The sequence below is a fragment of the Conger conger genome, chromosome 6, assembly GCF_963514075.1.
Source record: "Conger conger chromosome 6, fConCon1.1, whole genome shotgun sequence".
Taxonomy (NCBI): domain Eukaryota; kingdom Metazoa; phylum Chordata; class Actinopteri; order Anguilliformes; family Congridae; genus Conger; species Conger conger.
In genome coordinates, this window is record NC_083765.1 from 12,174,331 (window position 1) to 12,187,210 (window position 12,880).

General features: G+C 40.8%; 1 protein-coding gene across 1 annotated transcript; it reads right to left on the reverse strand.

The window, feature by feature from the left end:
- Nucleotides 1–296: 296 nt before the first annotated feature.
- LOC133131321 (D(4) dopamine receptor-like) lies at nucleotides 297–12,060 on the reverse strand. Its single transcript, XM_061246624.1, has 4 exons — nucleotides 11,657–12,060; nucleotides 9,585–9,697; nucleotides 5,683–6,257; nucleotides 297–502 (listed from the first exon to the last, which is right to left on the reverse strand). The coding sequence occupies exons 1-4, from the start codon at nucleotides 11,891–11,893 to the stop codon at nucleotides 300–302; spliced, it is 1,128 nt and encodes a 375-aa protein (XP_061102608.1). The 5' UTR covers nucleotides 11,894–12,060; the 3' UTR covers nucleotides 297–299.
- Nucleotides 12,061–12,880: the final 820 nt, after the last annotated feature.

Consider the following 12,880-nt stretch of genomic DNA (forward strand, 5'->3'; position numbering starts at 1 on the left):
AAAAATAGAATTTGAGGGAGACTTAACATTCCAGTGTAATTTTACAGAAAGGTTTCCACTTTAAACATGGAATTGACAAACAGTAAGGTAGGATACTGTTAGCAGGCAAGCAGACATACTGTTTGTACATAAATGAAATAGAAGTCAAATTGTATAAACAGACCAAATTAAGAGATATACTGTAATAGCACGATATATCCTATGCTTATATAATGTGTTAATTTCTTATCATATTTAACACATTTGTACAGTACTTAAAGTATTTTTTGTTATCCCGATGGCGAACCCCAAAATAGTCCTTAGCAGCAGCTGTGCAGTATTTTGCTGAAGAACTTGCGGAACTCCGTGTTGAAGACGGTGTAGATGATGGGGTTGATGGCGCTATTTACATAGCCCAGCCATGTGACTATGCTCATCAGACTCGGGGCGATGTAACAGGACCTGCACAGAGCCCTCATGATGTGCACTACAAAGAATGGTGTCCAGCAGAACAGGAAAGCACCTGAGGGGAGGGGTGGAAGGAGAGAGAGAGATTGGGATTCTCTATTTTTTTTTAAAAGCAAAATGCAAGACAAGTAGTTCATTCAGTGTCATTAAAGCAGGTGTAATATATGCAGGTGCAAAAAATTAATGTAGCTTTGAATTACCAAGCTACATTAATAATTGCATATAAACTTAAAAATATGACCCTAATACAATTGTTTAAGGCTGAGTGAACAGGTGCTAGTACCATTTTCTTAAAAATTATACCTGCCTCCTTTAAACACAAAGAGCTTCATTTAATCCGATTCCAATAATAACGGTCTCATTTCATGAAAAATGGATCCTGTATTAGATCATATTCCACCATTTCAACCTGTTAAGCCATATTTTTATATTCATATTTTTATATGTATTGCTTTATGTGTTTCCTCAGTTTTACATGCAGCTGCAATGCTGTATCTGAGAACTGGGGGTGTCTGGGGTGTCGGCACTATTCTGGCCTGTAAGTATATCCATTAATCGTAGATATTCATGTATCTGTACCAAAAGTGGCGAGCCGTCAGTATGTGGGTTACAGCAAAGAGGTTGTTAACTATGTCAGCTACAGTGGTGTTTGTCTAGCTGAGCCAACATGTCGTATTGTATCACTTGCCGCCGCGCTGTGAGAAGAAGAAAATTAACCGTGACTAAAATGCACATGTGCTGTAGATTAGAAATCTAACAGGTTCCTATGACGACTTCTACTGTGCTGAATAATTCAGGAGCGCTGATGGGTTTTCTATAAATACCCAGCAGAGAGGTAACAGATCACTAACCAATCCAAGCCAGAGAAGCTGCGTTATCTCCCTTTGGTGAAACAACTCTTCGCATACATTTTATATCCGTGCTGAATTTTAGGAGTGCTTACAGTGACCCATCCTAGTGAGGTCCATAGATTATTTTTCTCATGCTTCATGAAGCAGCATGTGGGTCCTATTTGAAGTGTGCCCCACAGATGGTTGAGCTTAGCTTTTGTGAGATGTTTAATTATGGAGAAGCTCTCTGCTACAGTCTGTCACACCAGTTATTTTGAGTTCTTGAGTTGTTAAAAGGCACCCATGAATTCTGGTGTGAAAGTGCAGAATTGGAAGTGTTTGAAAATGCCAATCGTGCAGAAGTCCATGTCATAAAGACCTCTTGTGGCGTCGCCTATACTGCGTCCAACCAAGCACTGTCCCAGGGGGTTGTTTTGGAATATGCAATATCTGCATCACCCATGCTGGTGATGCTGAACTGAGTCCCCCCTGCCACTCTACTGTGAACTGCTTTCAGATCATGAGAATGTCCGTTTATTGAGGGGAGAGCATTTTTCTGGTGTAGCTTACAAGAGGTTTTGTAATACTGCCCCCTTATATTAATGATTCAACTCTGAAAACTACAAAACAACCACTTAGTTCTCCTACTTTTTTTTACTTTTACCTACAGTGACTGATTGGGCAATGATGCCTTATTAAGTGGTACATCCTGGGCATACTAGTGTAATCGTTGGCCACTGTTTAGGAAAGAGTAGTGTGCCCTAAGCCTTGAGTGTAGGGAAGATTGGTGTGCCCTGGGCCCTGAGTGCAGGGAGGGTAGTGTGCCCTAGGCCCTGAGTGCAGGGAGGGTAGTGTGCCCTAGGCCCTGAGTGCAGGGAAGAGTAGTGTGCCCTGGGCCCTGAGTGCAGGGAGGGTAGTGTGCCATAGGCCCTGTGTGCAGGAAGGGTAGTGTGCCCTCAGCGCTGAGTGCAGAGAAGAGTAGTGTGCCCTCGGCCCTGAGTGCAGGGAACCGTAGTGTGCCCTAGGCCCTGAGTGCAGGGAAGGGTAGTGTGCCCTTGGCCCTGTATGCAGGAAGGGTAGTGTGCTGTAGACCTTATAACAGATTAATGCAGAAGGGTAAGGCAAAATATCTAGTTGATAATCCGTCTCATTTAAAGTTTATGATTATGGTTCATGCCCATGTTTGAAGTGTACTTGCAGAAGACATGCAAGTTCAAAGAAAATTAAAATCAAACAAAAAAGATCACAGTTGCCGTTCCATTGTAGATTTGCCTCACATAATCTTTAGCTTTGAGTGTTATGCTCTATCCTGGACTAAACCTAAAATACATGCAATTTTAAAGTGATGTCTACTTTGTTTGCAGGATAATGAGGGGTAAAATAGTTTGAGTGCTCTGTTGCTTTCGTGGGATACACTGGACTGAGGGAGACCATATTGCCTTTGGCTGTGCTCTGTGGAAATGTCTTTAGAGCTTACATTGTCTTTAGGCCCCCTGCAGACCTTACATAATAATTGGATTTAGAGCTTGGCTCTGTCATTACTTAATGTGGGCTAAAAGTAACAGCTTCACTCTTTTTGATTTTTTTGCAAGATCCCCTGTCAGTGACTTGATTAAACTTGCAGAGAGTTGGAGACTCTGAGAGGCTGAACATTTTAATGTGTGATTATATGGAGATATCATCAAACTTTTGATCTGTTCTGACACTTGAGTACAGCTTCCTGTGACTTCACGTTCACTCACAGGCCCTATAAAAAGATAAAGTTCACCAGCAGGATTCACCAGCGTCTGCTTTTTGCCGTATTCAGTATGCTAAAGCCAGAGGTGTAAAGGGCCAGTATTTTGTTCCAATTGCCTGGATTTGCTAATAAGCACAATTCTTCAGGCAAGATGTAGTGCTAATTTCATGAGTGTAAGAAAAAATGTGACAGAACTTCTACTTTCTGACCCTTGGACCTTTGGTTAACGTGAAAAAGACACACATCTAAAATATATTTAAAATGTTCTCAAAGGGCCAGTTGGTTGGGCAGAGCTGCCAATAGACAGCAGAACAGTGGACACATGGAGAACCAGCATCTTCCTCATAACTGATTCTGGGTTGGATTGGTCTGAAGAGACCAGAGGATCTACAGGAGTGTGTTTGTGTGTGTGTATGTGTGTGTGTGTGTGTGTGTGTGTGCGTGTGTGAGCTAAATAGGACACAATAGTGCTGTGCTTTAAATGATAAGCATGGTCTTGTGTGCCTTATCCTCCCCTCCCCCTAATTTCTGTATAAACATGTCAAGGTTAACGGGATGAACTATCCAGAATCCCTTTCCTGTCTATAGGGGCTGCTGGGTAAAAGACTTATGTGTTTCCACATGTCCTTTATGACATTATTATTATAGAAACAGAGGAGTCTTGCCACAGATGTGAGGGTTCTGGGTGCCATAGAGTGTTACACAGTGAAATGTCACAGTTACATTTCAGTCTTAGTCTTTTAGTCTTTTAGTCTTTTAGTCTTTTAATGAGACTTACATTGAAAATGTGTTACGTTTGCTTTTGTCTTACACCATTAGAAAATCTTGAAAGGGATAAAACTGTCTCACCTCATTGGCACCAACACCTCTTTGTGTCTTTTCTACCAGAAGAGTAGTGGATAAGATGAACATTTCAAGTGTAAATATAAGAGTAAAACGCTGGTAAAGATTGACTTATGTTTGTTGTTTTTTACAGCGTCTGTGGCTCTGAGGGCAGCTGTGTATGCAGTTGGCTGACCCTGACTGTACTCGTGGCTCTGACTGTGAGCTGAAGTTCTCCTCATTATCACCATTTCAGACAGGCAAATTTATCATGCTATGACTAAGAGAAAGTCATTACCTCCTCTCCAAAAATTCTTTAAAACATCTTTATTGCTTCAGCCTTGATGGAACTGCAGAAATAGCCTGCTCTTACTAAAATTGATCTGAAAGTATCATTCTATCTGGTGCCTACTGAAAAATGGTTAAATAAGCAAATACCTTTTTTTGTTTCGGAAAATGAAATTACTGCTGGCCATTTTAGTTTCAGGGACAGAAGCTCTCATACTTTAACATTAAGACTAAACAACTGTAAGGCAAACATTGCAAAACATCTCCATCATAGTGACAGTGAAACTGATATCATGCTGGCTGTCAGGAGGCTGTTCAGCTGCAGATAAAGTGAAGTTACATTTTTAGCCCTTGCGTTCGGCTGGAGTCAAATTTAAACCTTTCGTAACACTTTTAGTGACACTTTTGAGAGATGGATTTCACAACCACTGACTGAACCAGGGTCATTTTGATGCTTATTTTGTATTTTCTATTATCTGTTGTTTAGCAGTTTTGCTTTATATATTTTTATCCATATGGTTTATTGTAATAAGATAAAGATGCCTTCATTACAGTGGATTTATATAAATCACATCTTTATCTCAAAAAAATCAATGATACTTTCATTGTTAAATGTGATCTAGGTGATGCAAATGCCAAGCATTTGTGCTGTTTATATTGTTTGGAATTGGAGATTGAGACAATACATTCAATATTTTTGCATACACTGTATTTCTGTATTGTTTTAAGATCCAAATTCTGTCCTGGGTATATTTAACCTAGGCTAACAGTTTCACAGTACACAGAACATATGGGTGAAACATAGAGGCAGTTTAAGCAGCACAGCCGTGCTTTATGTGTACAGAGGAAAATCACAGTTCAAGCAGCAAAGTTGCGTTGTTTATTTACGTAAATTGGCAGAGCTGAGTTTAAGCAGCACATCCTTATTTTAAATGTAAATAACACTGTTTTTATTGGAAAGCGGTAGAGCACAGTTTAAGCAGCACAGCCGTATTTGAAATGTAAATAACACAGTTTTGCTATAAAGCGGGAGAGCACAGTTTAAGCAGCACAGCTGTATTTGAAATGTAAATAACACAGTTTTGCTGTAAAGCGGGAGAGCACAGTTTAAGCAGCACAGCCGTTTTTTTTTTTAAATGTAAATAACACAGTTTTGCTGTAAAGCGGGAGAGCACAGTTTAAGCAGCACAGCCGTATTTGAAATGTAAATAACACAGTTTGGCTGTAAAGCGGGAGAGCACAGTTTAAGCAGCACAGCCGTATTTGAAATGTAAATAACACAGTTTTGCTGTAAAGTGGGAGAGCACAGTTTAAGCAGCACAGCCGTATTTGAAATGTAAATAACACAGTTTTGCTGTAAAGCGGGAGAGCACAGTTTAAGCAGCACAGCCGTATTTGAAATGTAAATAACACAGTTTTGCTGCAAAGCGGGAGAGCACAGTTTAAGCAGCACAGCCGTATTTGAAATGTAAATAACACAGTTTTGCTGTAAAGCGGGAGAGCACAGTTTAAGCAGCACAGCCGTACTTGAGGCATAAAAGAGGACACAGCACTCACCCACCACCACAGGCAACACCCTCATGGCCTTCCTCTCCCTGCTGTTAATCTTGGCCCTCTTCCTCTGGGGCGGGGCCCGGCTGGCGCTCACGCAGGGCAGGGGTATGTCTCTGTACCCCGGGGAAGGGGGGCAGTGGGGCGCGGAGAAGTTCTCCAGCTCCTCCAGCTGGGCGTCGTCCAGGTCGCACTCGATGACGGGCGGCAGCGGGGGGGGCAGCCCCGCCAGCGGGGGCAGGCCGGCGGAGGCCTCCTGGAGCTTGCGGCAGGCCTCGATGCTGCTCCTCAGCTTGGCCCGCCGCGCCTCCTCCCAGCGCCGCAGGCCCCGGAACATCCCGCAGTACAGCAGCAGCATGATGGGGCAGGGGATGAAGAAGGAGCAGACGGAGGAGTAGATGATGTAGTTGTCGTCCTCCAGCTTGCACTCCGTGGGGTCGCGGTGCGGAACGTTGTTGATGCCGAACATGATGGGCGAGGCCACGGCCAGAGCCAGGACCCAGGTGCCCGACAGCAGGACGATCTGCCGCTGGTCCACGTACTTACGGTTGTAGTTCAGAGGGATGGATACTGCAATAAACCTGCCCAGAGGGAACAGTGCCTTCCATTCTTTACTGAACTCCAGGTGTTGATTATCTATTTTTCCACACTATGTTATCAGCAATACATTTGATGCACACTAGTAATTGTAAAGATTACAATACAAATGATGAATGCAACATATAAATTAACACTCTGGTGATTTAGAGGCAGGCGAAAAGCTTAATAAACAGAAGAATACCTGACATATTGATTGTCTTCAGCAAAAATGCATAAGAACAGCCCCTCCGAAGACAATGATCATACATTTCAGAACATAAGTAACACTGAAACCCCCAGGCTTTATAATGCACTGGAAAATTGCACCATAAAAATATGATTGCATATGTTTTTACAGTTTCCTGTTGATGATGTCCATTAATAAACATGCTCTGCTGAATGCCTTTGGTCAAGAGCAGGAAGCCACCCTCTCTCACTTCAATGGGTGGTGCTGGACCAAGACAGAAAGTGAATCAAGTCCAGCATGTGAACTGTGGGTTAGCCTTTCCACTTTGCCTCCCCATCCCCCCAAGAGGGGAATTTACACCTATTTTGTTCCTATTTTATTTTGTTCTAGTTCCTATAAAAGTGTTTCCTCAAAAACAATATACTGCACACACACTGTTGAAGACTTAAAAGAAGAGACTTTTACCATTCGGAAATCTGATTTATATAAATCAAATTTATGTAAGTCATGTACATACAGTGTACACAAACGATACACTGAAATACAAACAAATTACAAAACACCTCATGTTTTTATAGTTTAGCACTAAATATATCAATTTATAACTTAAGGACCAACCCAGAACTACTTTATATTTTTTGCACAAACTTGATGTCAACTTGATCAAAAAGTGGGGTTTGTATTTTTGTATACAAATTATTGTCTACAAATATGTATCTCACCCGGCCCTGTGAACAATGCATAAATTCAGACAGGTGATTGTGCGATCTCAAGTAATTAGAGAAAAAACAGATTTTTCTTCTTAAAAGCTAACCCCTATTAGACCCCAGAAAAAATTATACAGTATGATCCGAAATAAATAATTCTCTGCCTGATAGGGGGCTGGATCCAATCAGTGTCTTTACCTTTACAAATAAATAGGATACGTGTTTGTTTTGTTTTCTAAAACATAGTTTGACATTCCTGCAATCACCAAAATTAACTCACATTTATTTGCAAATCAATGTTAAGGGAGAATTTTGATTACACCCTGGCCTCTCTCTTCGGGGCACTGTTCCAGTATGTGGATGTACCCCAGCGGCTAACGTCTAGACTGTGGCATTGGTCAGCAGCCTGGCAGGGTGATGCATAATAGGACGTACTGTTGCCTAGGGAGGGTGGTATTCAGTCAGCCAGTATGGCCATGTCTTTTCACTCACCAGCAACCCCTACTGGCCAACTGAGTCATCAAATCAGGCCCTTGAATCCAAATCCAGCTTTGGTGTCATTTTCTCTCAGGCAATTAACTGAACGACTAGTGCTTCTGATTGGCCAGACTGTCTTCACACGCCCAACGTGATTTGATGGCCCCTGGTCTACAAAGCTCAAGCAAATATTTATATGAAGTGTATATCGTTGAACATGGCAAGATACATGCTGCCGCATCTTGTGGTATAAAAAGCAATCGTTTGACTACAAATGCTTTCTCAATTTACAGTTTCATAATATCATATGCCTTTAGCCAAAGCAATTTATAAAAAGTGTATTTTGCTTAGTGAACAAACACCATGAAAAAACTAGAGATAGGTATATTTGCTTTGGGAACCTGTAAACACACAGATCCCCTTTGCATAATCCCTGCCAGTTCCTTGGATTGTTCACACAGCGATATGACTAGTAGCAAAGCTCAGTCCATGAAAATAAGCATTGTTTATTACTGAAGATAATGTTGATTTAATATGTTTGGGCTCTCCTGTACTTAGCTGCTCAGTCTGTATAGGAAAACCAAATAAGTTGGTTAAATAAGAGTTCATGAAACTCAGCAGGTCATTCACAGCGTGCCTAGATCACAGAACTGCATTACAACTGGAGCAGTTTTCCAAATCTGTGAAATAAGGTTTAACTGTTCCAGTGCAGTTCTGTGGACTCAGGGTTTAAACTGACACCAGCGAGACACATTTTGGGACACATTTTGGGATCTTGGTTCACCAGCGACCTGTCTGCAGTAATACAGGTCCAATGAGATGCAAAAGAACGCTTCCTGCTGCTCCAAAAAGTAGTTTAACTACCTTAAACGAGGGTTGTTCATAGACCAGTGCCTTGTGTCAAACAGACTTGATTGTTGGGGTGAGCATGTAATGCATATAAATTCCTAAGGCATATAAATGACCCAACCTCAGTCCTAGTGAGTCTGTCCCTGCTGGTTTTTTGCATTTTACTTTATATCAGCAACAGATTTAGACACAAGAAACCTGGCGAGCTGAGGTACCTGCCTAATCAATTGCTTTTACATGTTAATCCTTACTTTTTAATATTAAGTAAGGATTCAAGGAATTTGATTTGATAAGTAATCAAATCAAAATCAAAAGTGTAGAATATGGATCAACAATCCTGACAAGAATACAAATGTGATGATGCAAGGCACAGGAACTTGCAATTGTGAAAATGAGCAAGTGCAAAAGAAAATCCAAAAAGCTTTAAAAGGTTTGATGCATTGCTCAATATTGCTATGTCAGATAACATTGTTTGTTGTCCCTAGGCATTACATTACATTACATTAATGGCACTTTGGCAGACGCTCTTATCCAGAGCGACATACAGTTGATCAGACTAAGCAGGAAACAATCCTCCCCTGGAGCAATGCAGGGTTAACGGCTGTGCGGATCTTATTGTGGCTACACTGGGGATCACACTGGGGATTGAACCACTGACCTTGCATGTCCCAGTCATGTACCTTTACCTTTACCTACTAGGCTATGGCGGTGGTCTTTCTCCAAAATATGCTACCACTGAATTATCTTCCAAGAAAGAAGCACTCAATACGCTTCTAATAATAGTTTCATTTCTAATGGAACTCTGGTATCTGGGGTGTGAAAACAAACTTTTATGGCTACCAGTCACCACAGATGCCAGCAAATCTGCCAACAGTGAAAAACTACAGATAGACACTTGAATTGATCAAGGAAATGCCTCTTAACACGGAAAACCAGTAGACACTACGGTCAGGGACCCCCTATGTGAATTACAGTGATTCCGGAATTCTGACAGAACCTTCTAGCATCTCCCAGAATGGCTCAAGTAAAAAAAAAAATAAAAAAAAAAAATAAATAAATAAAAAAAAAAAAAAATAAATAAATAAATAAATAAGTGTTAAAATACCAACCTGTCAATGCTGATGGCACAGAGGTTAAATATTGAGGCTGTGCACAACATGACATCCATGGTCATCAGTCCATCGCAGACAGTCATGTTTAAGGCCCAGACACCACCCTGGAACTGGGCACAGAACGAAGAGGCATCAGAAGGCAGTGCTTCCACTCTCAGTTATCACATGCTGTACGTGTCCACAATGCAGAGGCGAGACTGCGGTGTGCACACCGGACCTGGGTCCAACACTGGAAATAAATTGTTTTGGATTCAAATACTTTTCTATACTTGTCTGGTGTATTGGAACCAATGAAATCCTCTCAAAAAGTGCCAACCCTGCCACAGTTGCTCCAGGCAAGACGAATCAATCACAGAAAAATATTTGAATCCAAAACCATTACATATTTGACCCAGGTCTGGTACATACAAAGTTAAATGTCTGAATTTCAGTCGGAAGATCCCCCCCTCCCCCAGCAGAAACTTGTTTTTCTGTTGTTTGAAATCCTCATTTTCTCATTAGCTGGGTGGCTTTTGCATGGAGCATAATTGGGCAGATGCCCCCAGGGCAGAGTTAAATTATAGGTTTGGATGAATTATGACACTTCATATTTTCATGTTTCAGCTTTGAGCAAATGGAAGTGACGCAGTTCTAGTTAATATGCTGTGACCTTTCTTATAATGAAATCTGATACATTTGTTTTTTTTAATGACATTAATGTGAACATAATTACAGGTTTTTTTATCCACCAAACCAGACATGTTCTCAGAAAAAAACCAGCCCAGTGTAATTCCACTTCTCTCACAAAAGGATATGATCACTGCTCTCACCAGGATATGATCACACACATAAGGATAAGGACACACAGAACACTCATTACAAGGCAAGACTGACCTTTTCTCTGTGGCCCAGACAGGTCTGAGCACTGTGCATTACTCCTCCACCCACACAGCCAGACCAAAACCAGCATCAAGTCACAATTCAAGAGTATAGCTGCTATTCTTGTAATTGAAAGGGATCACTGAAGGCTAGAACGCCATGCCTCTTTGGTACTGAGCACTACAGTCCAGGATGCAGCTGTCCCCAAAAAAACCAGCAATGGGGAGACAAAATCAAGCTCTGAAGCACCAGATCATACGTCTGGGCCACATTCATGGAAACAGAAAAATGCACTCATCCCTATGCATGTAGGGAGGTGGTTTAAGGTATAGGCCTAGCTGTGAAAGGTGCTTTTATGCATGTAGCTACACGTAGTATTGAAAATGGCAGGCTATGCTACTGAAGTTCAATTTTGTTATCAATAATGTGTGATACAATTGTTGCTATATTCTTGTATTCTAATGTAACACATGAAACCCTGGTAGAACAGAGATGCTGCAGCCGAATGCAATTGTTTTTTGGAAAAAAGGACATCTGTCCTGTTTCAGTAAATTAAAAGTTCTCTCCCCTTTGGAGAAAATATTTCAACTGTAAAAAGACCGACATTACAGAGATACATTCTTATACTGCATGGTCTAAATTATTTTTAAGACAATTCAACAACAATTCAACAATTACAGCATTAAGTAACAAGTGCACCTGATTAAGGAGCATCATTATTCATAGGGTTTGGTTCTAAAATACAGGTGTAACTTTTCCTCCACCTAATTAAGTCTTATTCGTTGTTAACTCAGCATTAGTTTGAACACAACATAGGCTTACATGACCCTCTCTATGCACGGAACGTTCTCCCTAGTCTTTTGTGACATTTCGTTGCCAAGTGATGTGGTAGGAAATTCGATTATCGTCAAGGTTAGTAAATTACTATAATGAAAAAAAGTGTAGTCCTTTTTATGAAGATGCCATATATATATATATATATATATATATATATATATATATATATATATATATATATATATATTTATATATATATATATAAGAAGAATTATATATATATATGTTATTATTAATTAAGAATATTATTAAGAATGATATATATAATCATTCTTAAATCATAATTTGAAGAAGCTTCAAAATAAACATGCACATGCACCAAATTCGGTATTATAATTATTGTTCAAATAATAAAATAGTTTTAAAGAACTCACCTCCGCGTACACGAACAGTGGCAAAACCAAGACTGCCAAAAGCAAGTCTGCAACGGCTAAGCTGACTATGAAGTAGTTTGTTGTAGTTTTTAAAGCGTTTTCAGTATATACACTAAGGCACACGAGCACATTTCCACAAATAATAACGATGGTTAACAATATGCCGAAGATCAAAGCAGGAAAGTTATAGTGAGTGTCCGATACGGTGTGGTTGGAGACAGTGAAGTTGGCTGGCATGTTGGTTGGCAGCCGCCCTCGCACCGGTCAGAGATCCACAGTCTCCCTCGACAACGCCTTGTCCAAGCGAACGTGGATTCCTTGTAACGGGTTTTCATCTAGGCATCGTATCTCTCAGTCCGCTATGAATTGTTCTGTTAGTAATCTGTAAGTTTTGATTACTGCAATCTTCTTCTCCCGATGTCTCGGTGCTTTGTCGTAGGCTACGTTCAGCACCACACGCAGTGGACAGAGGTCCAGCGCGTCTGAGTATGGCTAGTACGTCCGATCCACTACTCTTGAAAGTTTGCTTGTCTATGTCTTTGCCACGACCGCTCAGTCCCTTAAAATCATTATTCAACGAACTGAGGTATCTTGAAAATACATATCAAACCCGGTTATTTTATTATGACGTTTTGAATCGCATGCATTATTCGCTTGCGGGATATAAGCACAAGCGAGATCCGTTTCCTGACCTCTTTTCGCGTAGCCTGAATCTGAAAAGACTTGTCGGAAGCACAGTCCCAAATCCGGTGAGGGAAAGCTGCTTATAACTGAGGTTTGACTCGTGTCTCCTTGAGGACGAAACCGTGATCGAACTTAGGAGCTCCGTTCAAACAATTTTCTGTTCGTTATGTCACAAAGTGTAACTACCCATCGAGTGTAGGGTGGATAATAGGTTTTCAACAGAGAAATTGGCTTCGGGATGAATTTGCACAATCTGAGCGTGATCAGTAGCAGACAAGGATGAAATTCGCTCGCGTAACATTAATCCTCTCAGTTACGCACGGCGTTGACGCGATAATGCCCTCAGTAAATGAACTGCAGTATGGAATGCGTCTTAATAAACATTACATTAACACTACATTTTTACTTACATCTATTGTATGCTTACTTTATAATGTATTAAAAAGGTCATATCACTATTCTCACAGCCATATTTAGCTATGATAGTCTATTTTACAGTAATTAGGCCGATAACGTGATCCTCCACTGTCCCATTTCTAG

What these genes read in the sequence shown, in the direction of transcription:
- LOC133131321 (XM_061246624.1), bottom strand. Translation starts at nt 11,893, where the DNA reads ATGCCAGCCAACTTCACTGTCTCCAACCACACCGTATCGGACACTCAC. An exon ending in CACTGTTCGTGTACGCGGAG is followed by an intron (nt 9,698 to 11,656) that starts GTGAGTTCTTTA and finishes TTCTGTGCCCAG; the next exon opens with TTCCAGGGTGGTGTCTGGGC. An exon ending in GGTGTTGCCTGTGGTGGTGG is followed by an intron (nt 503 to 5,682) that starts GTGAGTGCTGTG and finishes CCCTCCCCTCAG; the next exon opens with GTGCTTTCCTGTTCTGCTGG.